The sequence below is a fragment of the Oncorhynchus mykiss genome, chromosome 13 (genome assembly GCF_013265735.2).
Source record: "Oncorhynchus mykiss isolate Arlee chromosome 13, USDA_OmykA_1.1, whole genome shotgun sequence".
In the NCBI taxonomy this organism is placed as follows: Eukaryota; Metazoa; Chordata; class Actinopteri; order Salmoniformes; family Salmonidae; genus Oncorhynchus; species Oncorhynchus mykiss.
The window spans coordinates 30,416,400-30,433,188 of NC_048577.1; the positions used below are offsets into that span (position 1 = coordinate 30,416,400).

Genomic DNA, 16,789 nt, shown 5'->3' on the forward strand with positions numbered 1-16,789 from the left:
ATGCTGGTCATTTATGAACATTTGAACATCTTGGCCATGTTCTGTTATAATCTCCACCCGGCACAGCCAGAAGAGGACTGGTTCCTCTCTGCGTTTCTTCCTAGGTTTTGGCCATTCTAGGGAGTTTTTCCTAGCCACCTTGCTTCTACACCTGCATTGCTTGCTGTTTGGGGTTTTAGGCTGGGTTTCTGTACAGCACTTTGAGATATCAGCTGATGTACGAAGGGCTATATAAATACATTTGATTTGATGTAGGAAATATTCGGTCTTTGCTAATTTTTTCCTTAGCAAGCTGATAATCATTTCAAGTTGTATTGGATTTATTTTTGTATCTGTTATTAATACATTTAATATACAGTGCCTTGCGAAAGTATTCGGCCCCCTTGAACTTTGCGACCTTTTGCCACATTTCAGGCTTCAAACATAAAGATATAAAACTGTATTTTTTTGTGAAGAATCAACAACATGTGGGACACAATCATGAAGTGGAACGACATTTATTGGATATTTCAAACTTTTTTAACAAATCAAAAACTGAAAAATTGGGCGTGCAAAATTATTCAGCCCCTTTACTTTCAGTGCAGCAAACTCTCTCCAGAAGTTCAGTGAGGATCTCTGAATGATCCAATGTTGACGTAAATGACTAATGATGATAAATACAATCCACCTGTGTGTAATCAAGTCTCCGTATAAATGCACCTGCACTGTGATAGTCTCAGAGGTCCACTAAAAGCGCAGAGAGCATCATGAAGAACAAGGAACACACCAGGCAGGTCCGAGATACTGTTGTGAAGAAGTTTAAAGCCGGATTTGGATACAAAAATATTCCCCAAGCTTTAAACATCCCAAGGAGCACTGTGCAAGCGATAATATTGAAATGGAAGGAGTATCAGACCACTGCAAATCTACCAAGACCTGGCCGTCCCTCTAAACTTTCAGCTCATACAAGAAGACTGATCAGAGATGCAGCCAAGAGGCCTATGATCACTCTGGATGAACTGCAGAGATCTACAGCTGAGGTGGGAGACTGTCCATAGGACAACAATCAGTCGTATATTGCACAAATCTGGCCTTTATGGAAGAGTGGCAAGAAGAAAGCCATTTCTTAAAGATATCCATAAAAAGTGTCATTTAAAGTTTGCCACAAGCCACCTGGGAGACACACCAAACATGTGGAAGAAGGTGCTCTGGTCAGATGAAACCAAAATTGAACTTTTTGGCAACAATGCAAAACGTTATGTTTGGCGTAAAAGCAACACAGCTCATCACCCTGAACACACCATCCCCACTGTCAAACATGGTGGTGGCAGCATCATGGTTTGGGCCTGCTTTTCTTCAGCAGGGACATGGAAGATGGTTAAAATTGATGGGAAGATGGATGGAGCCAAATACAGGACCATTCTGGAAGAAAACCTGATGGAGTCTGCAAAAGACCTGAGACTGGGACGGAGATTTGTCTTCCAACAAGACAATGATCCAAAACATAAAGCAAAATCTACAATGGAATGGTTCAAAAATAAACATATCCAGGTGTTAGAATGGCCAAGTCAAAGTCCAGACCTGAATCCAATCGAGAATCTGTGGAAAGAACTGAAAACTGCTGTTCACAAATGCTCTCCATCCAACCTCACTGAGCTCGAGCTGTTTTGCAAGGAGGAATGGGAAAAATTTCAGTCTCTCGATGTGCAAAACTGATAGAGACATACCCCAAGCGACTTACAGCTGTAATCGCAGCAAAAGGTGGCGCTACAAAGTATTAACTTAAGGGGGCTGAATAATTTTGCACGCCCAATTTTTCAGTTTTTGATTTGTTAAAAAAGTTTGAAATATCCAATAAATGTCGTTCCACTTCATGATTGTGTCCCACTTGTTGTTGATTCTTCACAAAAAAAATACAGTTTTATATCTTTATGTTTGAAGCCTGAAATGTGGCAAAAGGTCGCAAAGTTCAAGGGGGCCGAATACTTTCGCAAGGCACTGTATGTAGTTTAGTATATTTAGTACATTAAGTATGTTTAAATGAACTTGCTGCTCACAGAGAAGCTAAACTAAAAGTTGTGTGATTTGTTTTATGTAGATAAGACATTTAATCAGTGTTGAGGAAGCTACTCTGAAAATGTAGTTTTCCAAGCTACCAATTACTTCACACTGGAAGATGTTCAACTACCTTTAACAAACATAGTTTACTTAACTATATCTGAGAATTAGACGTTCATCCATGTTGTTCAAATGTCAAGTTTCGAAGTTGTTGCAAACGTCACATTTGGATGTTTTTAAGGTTAAGTTTAGGCATTAACTCTGAAATCTTAAGGTTAGGCATTAACTCTGAATGTTTAAGGAAAAAGGTAACGTTTTGGTTAGGCTTAAAACAAAAATAACTTTCTATCATTGGATTTGAACTTTCAACCTTTGGGTATCAGAGGCAGATGCTTACACCCACATCTGCCATCCCTGTCCACAATGCCCTTGCACAGCATTTCCCAAACTCGGTCCCCAGGTGCACATTTTGGCTTTTGCCCTAACACTACACAGCTGATTAAAATGATAAAAGCTTGTTCATTAGATCCTTTTTTGATTAGGCTGTGTAGTGCTAGGCCAAAAAACAAAACGTGCACCCCTTGGAGTCCTGAGAACAAAGTTTGGGAACTTCTTGTCGCGCGTGGTGGGGGTGAGCAGGTCAGCTGTTCGTTCACCCACACACGCTCGCAATTACCAATAACCCATCCACAACCGCCCGACTATAAGTGATAAAGTGAAAATCTGGAGGCCCGGAACCGACCCTAACCCGTAATATAGAAATGTTTTTGCTGTAGGCCACAGCCAGAGACGGTAGAAAGATTTTTTTGACAGGAGGTGCATGCTTTTTTTTTGTATGATTAAGATACAGTGCCTTGCGAAAGTATTCGGCCCCCTTGAACTTTGCGACCTTTTGCGACATTTCAGGCTTCAAACATAAAGATATAAAACTGTATTTTTTTGTGAAGAATCAACAACAAGTGGGACACAATCATGAAGTGGAACGACATTTATTGGATATTTCAAACTTTTTTAACAAATCAAAAACTGAAAACTTGGGCGTGCAAAATTATTCAGCCCCCTTAAGTTAATACTTTGTAGCGCCACCTTTTGCTGCGATTACAGCTGTAAGTCGCTTGGGGTATGTCTCTATCAGTTTTGCACATCGAGAGACTGACATTTTTTCCCATTCCTCCTTGCAAAACAGCTCGAGCTCAGTGAGGTTGGATGGAGAGCATTTGTGAACAGCAGTTTACAGTTCTTTCCACAGATTCTCGATTGGATTCAGGTCTGGACTTTGACTTGGCCATTCTAACACCTGGATATGTTTAATTTTGAACCATTCCATTGTAGATTTTGCTTTATGTTTTGGATCATTGTCTTGTTGGAAGACAAATCTCCGTCCCAGTCTCAGGTCTTTTGCAGACTACATCAGGTTTTCTTCCAGAATGGTCCTGTATTTGGCTCCATCCATCTTCCCATCAATTTTAACCATCTTCCCTGTCCCTGCTGAAGAAAAGCAGGCCCAAACCATGATGCTGCCACCACCATGTTTGACAGTGGGGATGGTGTGTTCAGCTGTGTTGCTTTTACGCCAAACATAACGTTTTGCATTGTTGCCAAAAAGTTCAATTTTGGTTTCATCTGACCAGAGCACCTTCTTCCACATGTTTGGTGTGTCTCCCAGGTGACTTGTTACAAACTTTAACCAACACTTTTTATGGATATCTTTAAGAAATGGCTTTCTTCTTGCCACTCTTCCATAAAGGCCAGATTTGTGCAATATACGACTGATTGTTGTTCTATGGACAGAGTCTCCCACCTCAGCTGTAGATCTCTGCAGTTCATCCAGAGTGATCATGGGCCTCTTGGCTGCATCTCTGATCAGTCTTCTCCTTGTATGAGCTGAAAGTTTAGAGGGACGGCCAGGTCTTGGTAGATTTGCAGTGGTCTGATACTCCTTCCATTTCAATATTATCGCTTGCACAGTGCTCCTTGGGATGTTTAAAGCTTGGGAAATATTTTTGTATCCAAATCCGGCTTTAAACTTCTTCACAACAGTATCTCGAACCTGCCTGGTGTGTTCCTTGTTCTTCATGATGCTCTCTGCGCTTTTAACGGACCTCTGAGACTATCACAGTGCAGGTGCATTTATACGGAGACTTGATTACACACAGGTGGATTGTATTTATCATCATTAGTCATTTAGGTCAACATTGGATCATTCAGAGATCCTCACTGAACTTCTGGAGAGAGTTTGCTGCACTGAAAGTAAAGGGGCTAAATAATTTTGCACGCCCAATTTTTCAGTTTTTGATTTGTTAAAAAAGTTTGAAATATCCAATAAATGTCGTTCCACTTCATGATTGTGTCCCACTTGTTGTTGATTCTTCACAAAACAATACAGTTGTATATCTTTATGTTTGAAGCCTGAAATGTGGCAAAAGGTCGCAAAGTTCAAGGGGGCCGAATACTTTCGCAAGGCACTGTATGTTTCTGCTTATAATTTCCAACATTTTTGTAGGCTATTTGTTAGTCAACATATCTATAGATACATACAGCTTCTCTTCTGTCATTATGTGACTAAATAAACCCTTGCTCGCCAGAAGAATGCCATATATCTATAGAATGAATGCTTCAATCTAGTTGACATTGGTTAAGTTCTCTGTCATCTATGCTTCTTTAATGGAGCAAACATGTTAAGGGACCGGTGAAAAAATGCAATAACCCCCCCCCCAAATAAAATTAAAAATATTTTCTGTGTAAAATGTCCAAATTTCATCAGTTTGAACGGTTGCAAGGAAAGGAAAGAGAAAGCTGTGAAAACGACCCAACATATTAGATTTCAGTTCGGATGCATATTTTATGTGGTTGAAATACTATTAGCTTTAAGGATGCTGATAAAGATAGCATCTCTACAGACAGTATCTTTTTTTCACATTTAATTTATTTTTATTTTTTATAGTTGTTTTTTGTATTAACACCCCATTTTTGTCCCAAATTTCATGGTATCCAATTGGTAGGAGTTACAGCCTTGTCTCATCGCTGCAACACCCGTACGGACTCAGGAGAGGCGAAGGTCGAGAACCATGTGTCTCCAAAACACAACCCAACCAAGCTGCACTGCTTCTTGACACATTGTCCATCCAACCCGGAAGCAAGCCGTACCAATATGTCAGAGGAAACACCTTACACCTGGCGACCTGGTCAGCGTGCACTGCGTCCGGCCCACCACAGGAGTCGCTAGTGTGCGATGAGACAAGGATATCCCTGCCGGCCAAACCCTCCCCTAACCCGGACGACACTGGGTCAATTGTGCGCCGCCCCATGGGCCTCCCGGTCGCAGCCGGCTCTAGTGGCACAGCCTTAGACCCGTGCGCCACTCGGGAGGCCCCTTACCTTAATTTAACTAGGCAAGTCAGTTAAGAACAAATTCTTATTTACAATGGCGGCCTACACCGGCCAAACCCGGATGACGCTGGGCCAATTGTGAGCCGGTCCTATGGGACTCCCAATCACGGCTGGTTGTGATACAGCCTGAATCTAACTGCACATTAACATTCTCTCAAGATGCTGAAAGAAATAATAATATTTATCCACTCCAGTTCCTGAGTCAAAATTTTGCATACAGTTGGTGTATCATTTTACTGGAAGAAATGCTTCATTCTGCAGGAATTAATATTAAGATTATAGACCTACAGTCAGATTTAATTTATTCCATCTGAACAGTAGGCTACAGTAGGCTATTATGTTCTCTTTATTTAACCTGCCCCCCACCCGCCCTTCATCCACACCATATTGCATGACCCTAAACCTGCCTTCCCCGCAGTATAACTGTGGGGACTGCGGGTTATGAGTCAGCCTACGCATCACTGGCACGTGGTGCCCAAGTTCAGAACGGCTGTCAGTCAAAACCCATACAGAGCTGTGAAGTGGAGACCCTGAGATCTGACGTCATGTATAGCATGTTCAAATCAAAGCAAATTTTATTGTTAGATGTTTTTGCGAGTGTAGTAAAATGCTTATGCTTCTAGATCCAACAGTACAGCAGTATCTAACAGGTAATATCTAGCAATTCCACAACAACCCTAATATCTAACAAATTCCACAACAAAACCTAATAACACAATCTAGTGAAGGAATGGGATAAGAATATATAAGTATAAAATATATGGATGAGCAGTGACAGAGCGGGAAGATGCAATGGATAGTAAAGAATAGATAGTAATGAATACAGTATGCATTATATACATATGAGATGAGCAATGCGAGATATGTAAACATTCTTAAAGTGGCATTTTTAAAGTGACTAGTGTTCCATTTATTAAAGTGGCCAATGATATCAAGTCTGTAAGTAGGCAACCGCCTCTGTGCTAGTGGTGGCTGTTTAACAATCTGATGGCTTGAGATTGAAAAACAGCTTCTATCTCTCTGTCCCAGAATTGCGACTCCACTTTGTCTCTATATTGGCAGTTTGCTTGTTTGATTGCCTTACGGAGGGAATAACTATTTGGCCATATTTCCAGTCACCTCGCCATGATTAAATGCGGTGGTACGTGCTCTCAGTTTTGCGCGAATGGCGCCATCAATTCGCAGTCACAGTGGGAAAAACATCTCCTATACACTTCCTTATAAACTCACTCACCGAGTCAGCATATACAGTGGGGCAAAAAAGTATTTAGTCAGCCACCAATTGTGCAAGTTCTCCCACTTAAAAAGATGAGAGAGGCCTGTAATTTTCATCATAGGTACACTTCAACTATGACAGACAAAATGAGGAAAAAAAATCCAGAAAATCACATTGTAGGATTTTTTATGAATTTATTAGCAAATTATGGTGGAAAATAAGTATTTGGTCAATAACAAAAGTTTATCTCAATACTTTGTTATATACCCTTTGTTGGCAAAGACAGAGGTCAAATGTTTTCTGTAAGTCACAAGGTTTTCACACACTGTTGCTGGTATTTTGGCCCATTCCTCCATGCAGATCTCCTCTAAAGCAGTGATGTTTTGGGGCTGTTGCTGGGCAACACGGACTTTCAATTCCCTCCAAAGATTTTCTATGGGGTTGAGATCTGGAGACTGGCTAGGCCACTCCAGGACCTTGCAAATCTTCCTACGAAGCCACTCCTTCGTTGCCCGGGCGGTGTGTTTGGGATCATTGTCATGCTGAAAGACCCAGCCACGTTTCATCTTCAATGCCCTTGCTGATGGAAGGAGGTTTTCACTCAAAATCTCACGATACATGGCCCCATTCATTCTTTCCTTTACACGGATCAGTCGTCCTGGTCCCTTTGCAGAAAAACAGCCCCAAAGCATGATGTTTCCACCCCCATGCTTCACAGTAGGTATGGTGTTCTTTGGATGCAACTCAGCATTCTTTGTCCTCCAAACACGACGAGTTGATTTTTTACCAATCTTCTTCTGGATCATCCAAATGCTCTCTAGCAAACTTCAGACGGGCCTGGATATGTACTGGCTTAAGCAGGGGGACACGTCTGGCACTGCAGGATTTGAGTCCCTGGCGGCGTAGTGTGCTACTGATGGTAGGCTTTGTTACTTTGGTCCCAGCTCTCTGCAGGTCATTCACTAGGTCCCCCGTGTTGTTCTGGGATTTTTGCTCACCGTTCTTGTGATCATTTTGACCCCACGGGGTGAGATCTTGCGTGGAGCCCCAGATCGAGGGAGATTATCAGTGGTCTTGTATGTCTTCCATTTCCTAATAATTGCTCCCACAGTTGATTTCTTCAAACCAAGCTGCTTACCTATTGCAGGTCTACAATTTTGTTTCTGGTGTCCTTTGACAGCTCTTTGGTCTTGGCCATAGTGGAGTTTGGAGTGTGACTGTTTGAGGTTGTGGACAGGTGTATTTTATACTGATAACAAGTTCAGAGAGGTGCCATTAATACAGGTAACGAGTGGAGGACAGAGGAGCCTCTTAAAGAAGAAGTTACAGGTCTGTGAGAGACAGAATTCTTGCTTGTTTGTAGGTGACCAAATACTTATTTTCCACGATAATTTGCAAATAAATTCATTAAAAATCCTACAATGTGATTTTCTGGATTTATTTTCTCATTTTGTCTGTCATAGTTGAAGTGTACCTATTATGAACATTACAGGCCTCTCTCATCTTTTTAAGTGGGAGAACTTGCACAATTGGTGGCTGACTAAATACTTTTTTTCTCCACTGTACGTCAATGTTATTATCTGAGGCTACCCGGGAACATATCCCAGTCCACGTGATCAAAGCAATCTTGAAGCTTGGAATTCGATTGGGCAGACCAGGGTTGGATAGAACTAAGCACGGGCACTTCCTGTTTTAGTTTCTGCCTATAGGAGGGGAGCAACAAGATGGAGTCATGGTCAGATTTGCCAAAAAGAGGGCGGGGGAGGGCCTTGTATGCATCGCAGAAGTTAGAGTAGCAATTTTCGTATGTGTTACTCACTAGTGTACAGCAATCGATATGCTGATAGAATTTAGGTAGCCTTTTTCTCAAATTAGCTTTGTTAAAATCCACAGCTACAATAAATGCAGCCTCAGGATATATGGTTTCCAGTTTGCATAAAGTCCAGTGAACTTCCTCGATGGCCGTCTTGGTATCCGCTTGCGGGGGGATATACACGGCTGTGACGGATAACCGAGGATAGTTCTCTTGGGAGATAATACGGTCGGCATTTGATTGTGAGGAATTCTAGGTCAGGTGAATAAAAGGACTTGAGTTCCTGTATGTTGTTAGAATTACACCATAAGTAATTAATCATGAAACATACACCCCGGCCCTTCTTCTTACCAGAGATGTTTATTCCTGTCAGCGTGATGCACTGAAAATCCCGTTGGCTGTATGGACTCCGACGGCATGTCCCCAGCTAGCCATGTTTCCGTGAAACAGAGTATGTTACAATCCTAGATATCTCTTTGGAAAGCAACGCTTACCCTGATTTCGTCAACTTTGTTAACTAGGGACTGGACATTAGCGAGTAATATACTCGGAAGCAGTGGGAGGTGTGCGCACATCCGAAGCCTCACTAGAAGACCGCTCCGGCGCCCTCTCCTCTGGCAGCATTGTTTTGGGTCAGCCTCTGGAATCAGTTCAAATGCCCTGGGAGGTGCAGACTGTCGCGCCCTAACCATAGAGAGCCCTTGTTTCTCTATGGTGTAGTAGGTCAGGGCGTGACTAGGGGTATTCTAGTTTAATATTTTTATGTTGTGTTCTAGTTTATATTTTCTATGTTGGTGTTTTGTATGATTCCCAATTAGAGGCAGCTGGTAATCGTTGTCTCTAATTGGGGATCATATTTAAGTAGCTATTTTTCGTGGGATTTGTGGGATATTGTTTGTGTTAGTGTGTGTGGGCACTACGACTTCACGGTCATTGTAAGTTTTGTTTCACTTTGTATTAAAAAGATGTGGAACTCAATGCACGCTGCGCCTTGGTCAGCTCATTTTGAAGTTTGTGACACAGACAAAGAATCCGCTTTGGGAAAATTGTATTCCTGGTCGTAGTGCTGGTTGTGCTGGTAAGTTGATGTCTCTCTGATATCCAATAGTTCTTCCCAATAGTTCTTGCAATAGTTCTTCCCGGACTGGAAGCGAAGCTGCCATCTCTATCGGCGCCATCTGTGGCTGTACAGTAACATTGAAAACGTTACTGTACAGCCACTGTGTTCAAATTTACACTCTTGTCAGTGTCCAAATCTGCCATTTCCAACCCGTATACAAGTACGAGTGTAAAGGGCTACCTAAAGTTACTTTGAAAAGGTAGTTCACTGCATTTAAACTACCTCGTGAAAAAATGATCATGTATATCTGAAATGTCATAGACCACAAATTGCAAGAACAGATCACGTTGTGGTCATATCTTAACAGAAAGTTTTTGTGTTTAATAGACCATGTTTTAAGTGAGAATTGGGCAGGTTTCATGCCTGAAAAATAAAGTAAATGATTGCCTACTTCACCCATAATTTATAACATTTTTGCAAACAAAGTACTGTGTAGTTCCAGTAGTTAGCTGCACCACTACCTGGTAAAAAGGTTGTTGAGGCCTCCCGGGTGGCGCAGTGGTTAAGGGCGCTGTACTGCAGCGCCAGCTGTGCCATCAGAGTCCCTGGGTTCGCGCCCAGGCTCTGTCGTAACCAGCCGCGACCCTCCCGGTCTGTGGGGCGACGCACAGCAGTACAGCGTCGTCCGGGTTAGGGAGGGATTGGTTGGTAGGGATCTCCTTGTCTCCTGTGGCGGGCCGGGCGCAGTGCGCGCTAGCCAAGGTTGCCAGGTGTAGCCTCCGACACATTGGTGCGGCTGGCTTCCGGGTTGGATGCGCACTGTGTTAAGAAGCAGTACGGCTGGTGTATCGGTGTATCGGAGGACGCATGACATTCAGCCTTCGTCTCTCCCGAGCCCGTACGGGAGTTGTAGCAATGAGACAAGATAGTAGCTACTACAACAATTGGATACCACGAAATTGGGGAGAAAAAGGGGTAAAATAAAAATAAAAAAACATCAAAAAAAAGTTGTTAACTACCTAGATTTGAACATATCTCAACTACCACCAAGCTACTGGAAAATGTAGTTAAATTACTAGTTGAAATATGCTGAACAAAAATATAAATGTAACATCTTGGTCCCATGTTTCATGAGCTGAAATAAAATATCCCAGAAATGTTCCATGTGCACAAAAATGTATTTCTCTCAAATTGTTCACAAATTTCTTTACATCCCTGTTAGTAAGCATTTCTCCTTTGCAAGATAATTAATCCACCTGACACGCGTGGCATATCAAGAAGCTGATTAAGCATGATCATTACACAGTGCTGAGGACAATAAAGGCCACTAAAATGTGCAGTTTTTCCACACAACACAATGCCACAGATGTTGTTTTGAGGGAGCATGCAATTGGCATGCTGACTGCAGGAATGTCCACCAGAGCTATTGCCAGAAAATTGAATGTTAATTTCTCTACCATAAGCCGTTTTAGAGAATTTGGCAGTTTATCCAATTGGCATCACAATCGCAGACCACGTGTAACCACACCAGCCCAGGAACTCCACATCCGACTTCTTAACCTGCGGGATCGTCTGAGACCAGCCACCTAGACAGCTGAAGAAACTGTCGGTTTGCACAACAGAAGAATTTCTGCACAAACTGTCAGAATCCGTCTCAGGGAAGCTCATCTTCCTGCTCCTCGTCCTCACCAGGGTCTTGACCTGACTGCAGTTCGGTGTCATAACCAACTTCAGTGGGCAAATGCTCACCTTCGATGGTCACTGGCATGCTGGAGAAGTGTGCTCTTCACGGCTGAATCAACTGTACCAGGCAGATGGCGTCATATGGGCGAGCAGTTTGCTGATGTCAACATTGTGAACAGAATGCCCCATGGTGGCAGTGGGGTTATGGTATGGGCAGGAATAAGCTATGGACAACAAACACAATTGCATTTTATCGATGGCAATTTGAATGCACAGAGATACTGTGATGAGATCCTGAGGCCCTTTGTTGTGCCATTCATACCTCATGTTTCAGAGTGATATTGCAAGGATCTGTACACAATTCTTGAAAGTTGAAAATGGCCCAGTTCTTCCATGGCCTGCACACTCACCAGAGATGTCACCCACCCAATGAGCATGTTTGGGATGCTCTCAAATCAAATCTATTGGTCACATACACATATTTAGCAGATGTTATTGAGGGTGTTTGTGCTTGTGTTCCTAGCTCCAACAGTGCAGTAGTATCTAACAATTCACAACAATACACAAATCTAAAAGTAAAAGAATGGAATGAAGAAATACATTAATATTAGGACGATCGATGTCGGAGTGGCTCTGGATCGATGTGTATGACAGCGTGTTCCAGTTCCCGCCAACATCCAGCAACTTTGCACAGCCATTGAAGTAGAGTGGAAGGACATTCAACAGGCCACAATCAACACCCTGATCAACTCTATGCTAAGGAGATGTGTCGCACTACATGAGGCAAATGGTGGTCACACCAGATGCTGACGGGTTTTCTGATCCACGCCCCTACCTTTTTTTAAGGTGTGTATGACCAACATAATCATATCTGTAGTCCCAGTCATGTGAAATCCATCGATTAGGGCCTAATGAATTGATTTCAACTGACTGATTTCCTTATATGAACTGTAGCTCAGTAAAATTGTTGAAATTGCTACATGTTGCGTTTATAGTTTTGTTCAGTGTACATGTAGTTCACTACTCCCCAACACTGCATTAAATGTTGTTAATACAGAAAGTAACCAAAAATCTGAACTAATTGGTATATTCATATGTTGCAGGAAACAATAGATGTTCGCTACAAGCTTTCTAGAATTGTTTTCCAGAAGTTCACAAGTCACTGCAAATTTGACGCCAGTTTGCCACAAAACTGAAAATTTGAGCTTGGCACAAAAATTTACCAAAGAGTTGCCACAACTGTTGAACAGAAGCCTGTTTTTTCGGTAAGGAGCTGCGTCTTTTAGTGCTATTTTTTTTGTTGCAGCATGCACTGCAGTGTATGCATGTGGAGGTTGTGAGAGTGGCACTTGCCGTGTATGAGATGGGTTCCTCAGCTTCCTGCGAGACGGCCACGTTGACAACAACACTCAAGCACAAGTAAATCCGTAGCATTGTGACGTCCCTGCGACATTGAGAAAAAGATTGAGTGAGAAAATGTGTTTTTCAAGTAAGTGTCCTTGTGAACATGTTGAGTCTCAGAATGTTCCAGAAATGTCTGTATACAATGGCAAAATGTTTGCAGAATACATCTAATTTGGTCAAGTTTTCTTTATGTTTCCCAAATGGTAGTCCACAACCTTCCTGTGACATTCCCATGGCCAGTACTCACTCACTCCAGTTTTCTAACACATGCTGAGGAAGGCACTAAGTTGAGATCTGTGTCAGCATGGACATGATTCTCACAAACCAAATTCATAGCTCTGTCCGTTTTATGTTATATTATCATGAAATTATATAAGATAAACCACAGGCTAGATATGCTGATTATAACATTATATGGTGCATACATTATAATTGCCATTACTATTTGAAAATTGGCATTATGACCTGTATAGAAAAACTTCCTTAATGAAGAATTCAGCACATTCTATTACTATTTAACTATTTTCCTAAGCTGGATAGAGCAACATCCCCTTTGCACGATGTCCCTTCATTGAAAACAGGAAATGCTTGGAAAATCATGTTCAAATTCCAGGGCATGACCTGTGGCAAACTTACAGTAATACCACAATGCCTAATGCTCAAGGAGCTGATGCTGGCATATCGATATTGCGTATCCAGTGTCTGAAAAAGTAGGTACTGTATGTATTAAGATTGTCCCAAATAGTGGGTCAGCTGGGATGCAGACACTAGTAAATCACACAGCTATGACTCTGCCATTCTCCTCCATAATTACAACAGTGAACTTGACTACAGAATAATTGGCTGTGTGTGTGTGTGTGTGTGTGTGTGTGTATGTGTGTGTGTGTGTGTGTGTGTGTGTGTGTGTGTGTGTGTGTGTGCATGCGTGCAGAGTGAAAACCAATTGTAAAGTGTCTTTATTGCACCATCAGTTGGTATGTTGTTAAGAAAAATAATTACATCAGGAAAGTAATTGTTAGGCAAGTACAAACATCTCCATTGGGAGCACAGCCAGGTCTCATAGACTAGATGTAACACAGTAAAAGTAAATCCAGGACACCCAATTTAGTATGATATGTTCCGTTTGGTATGGTTACATGAGACAGAATGTTACTTAAGGGAAAATCATAAGAGGTTGCATGTTTGAATCTCGAAGACAACTTTAGCATTTTTGCTAATTACTTACTACTTGTTTTTAGCTAATTGGCAACAACTTATCATTAGAGCTAATCCTTCCCCTAACCTTGCGACATCCACAAATTAATACATACCATAAGATAACTAAATGGAGTGTCACAAATGTACTTACTGAATGATACGAAATGCTCTGAGACCAGGTTGCATTCACTTTTTTATTGGCAAAGGTTCAAATCTCCCTCCAGCTACCTTCTGAATCACCCTATCAGTTTCATGTTTTCTCTGAAAGTACATCCCCATTCCGCGTTTAGCTCTTGTTAATAATGTAAGTACTTTAAAGTTTAATAAATCATTATATCCTATTGGTGTCGTATCTAGCGTTATCAACATAACATATTTTAACACTAATCGCCCCACGTAGTAACGTTTGAGTTACAAGATAAACCACAGGCTAGATAGCCAACTATCTTCCCAGGGACTACAGATGAAAACTACCAAACTGGCTAAATCTGGCACATTAAATGTTAATTAATGCATTGTCCCTGTCAAATACATAAATTGGCCTAGAATAGAAACGGTCAATTCCGACATGGTGCGAATGTCTGATGCAGCGATTATAAACAAAACCAATTTCCGATTATAACAATGATGCAATATATACAAACATCATATATTGGATTTGTAATAAATAATTTAACGTCTCCTGAACAATGCGCATTCAATTCAACAGATCAAATGTAGATTAGTATCATAATGACATGCAACCTAATTTGGAGTAGTGCAAAATGTAACGTTAGGCTATGCAATGTACGGTTTCATTTGCATTCGATAAGATTGCAATTTACCTGTAAAATTACTTTTTAGTTGGGAGTGTATCAATATTGAATTGATTATTTTCCTCCGGAGGGTCCCGTCAGAAGTGATGGTGAGTCTGAAGAAGCAACTTCTCCCTGAAATCAGTACACTTATGTACAAATTACCAGGCTATCACAGGGTAACAAAAGGATCGGGAGGTGGTGCTATCTTTACAGGTTACATCCGCGTCAAAGGTTTTTGTCTCTTTAACGTTGCAAAGTAATTTTTACTGTATCTAATAAAAAGCATTGCGCCCCCTCTACCGGAGATGTGAAAATATTGAGGCAGGTAGATGTAATAGGACAACTTGGCACTGCCAGTCAGGGCCAGAATGTTTTTGTTCCAATGTAATTGTTAAGCCCTGTTTAGAGGGATCAGAGAGTGTAGCGTAAACTATATGAAGTCTAAGACCAGACATACAGGAGCTCTATAAATCGTAACTTTAATCTTGACAGGCAACTACCATCTCAATTAGTTCAGATGACAGACAGGATTTTATCGTCATTACTAATCAATGATGAACATCCAATTTATATCCTAACATTGACAACACAGGGACAATCTCAATTGGATACTCCTGATGTCCGTTCTCCTCCCTTCCTTCTCAAAACCCATTGGAGAAGGTCAGAGGGGACAATTGAGATTCTTCCGTTATCACAGTTCCTCTGACAGCCTCTGCCTGTAAGATTTACATTTATTTAAATTAATGAAGCAACCCTTGATTTATAAGCCTAAGACTAGTGTTAGGTTTGAAGGACAGATGACCACAGATGTCATAGCAAACTGTACACTTTTAATTATAACTTCAACTGAACAATACAGAATGTTGGGGGGCTTAACATATCCCCAGGGTCAGAGAAACCAACTAGAGATGGGACAATTATGGAATTTTGGGTCACAATTAATTGTCATGCAAATGAACACAGTTGTCAGTTTTGGTAAAAAAAAAAAAAAAGAGCTTATGTATAAAATATATTTAATTTGCTACAAAATACCTAGTGATTGCAGCTTTTGTTGACTCCACGTCTCAAAAACCACTGTAAAGTACTTAAGTAAAAATATTGTAAAGTACTAAAGTCGTTTTTTGTGGTATCTGTACTTTACTTTTTAGATTTGACAACTTTCACTGTACATTCCTAAAGAAAATTATGTACTTTATACTGCGTACATTTTCCCTGACATCCAAAAGTACCCTTTACATTTTGAATGGTTAGCAGAACAGGAAAATGGTCCAATTCACGCACGTATCAAGACAACATCCCTGGCCATCCTTACTGACTCTGATCTGGCAGGTGCACTAAACACACGTGCTTCATTTGTAAATGATCTCCGAGTGTTGGAGTGTGGCCCTGGCTATCTGTAAATGTAAAAAAAATAACAATAAAATGATGCTGTCTGGTTTGCTTAATGTAAGGAATTTTAAATGGTTTATAATTTTTATACTTATATATATTTGAGAAATTACATTTACTTTTGATACTTAAGTATATTTAAAACCAAATTACTCAAGTAGTATTTTACTGGGTGACTTTCACTTGAGTAATTTTTATTAAGGTACAGTATCTTTACAGTCACTGACAATGACCAAAACACAAAAGGTGGAGTTCTATGAGGGGTTCTGAAAGACACTCATGGGGGTGTCCACTGAAAGTTGACTAGCAACAACAACTGGGTCCTAAAAGACAACCACCATGAGCGCCTACTGAATGCCCAAGAAGAGGCAAACAAAATAAAACCCATGGCAAACTTAAAGACAGGAAGCAAACTAAAGAGTGGAGCAAAAGGAAAACAGGGAAGATCAGATAAAGGATTGTTTTTAAAAAATCAAAATAGGGAGCGCCAACTAAAGGTGTTAACCCTCCACATCTCTCAAGCCAACTGGAGCACTGGGCCAGCCGCTCTTAAATATCACCTGTGCCAACATAGGTGGAACACCTTCTGACTAACGAGATGACAAGCCAGCAAAGGTGTAACACATACTGACTAATGAGGTGACACATGCTAATGTCCAACCTCGAAATATAAATGATAAAACCAAAGCCTGTAAGCTTGTAACAAACCACTGTCAAAAACAAATATTTATTGTTGATAAGTGTACAAGTATATTATAGTTGTGCTTGCTCTAACTGTAACAAAAACAAAAACTGTGTCAAAA

At 41.0% G+C, this 16,789-nt stretch overlaps 1 protein-coding gene across 2 annotated transcripts in view; it reads right to left on the bottom strand.

The window, feature by feature from the left end:
• Positions 1-14,841, bottom strand: part of LOC110486086 (EGF-containing fibulin-like extracellular matrix protein 1) — a 40,058-nt gene extending 25,217 nt beyond the window's left edge. Inside the window, exons 1-2 of one of the 2 annotated variants that reach the window (XM_021557430.2) lie at positions 14,637-14,841; positions 12,553-12,643 (exon numbers count right to left, since the gene is read on the bottom strand). In XM_021557430.2, the coding sequence (XP_021413105.1) occupies positions 12,553-12,633 (81 nt within the window). In that variant the 5' untranslated portion in view covers positions 12,634-12,643; positions 14,637-14,841. Of the gene's footprint in view, positions 1-12,552; positions 12,644-14,624 lie in introns of both variants that reach the window. The other variant, XM_021557429.2, reaches the window with a different exon arrangement.
• Between the last annotated feature and the right edge of the window lie 1,948 nt (positions 14,842-16,789).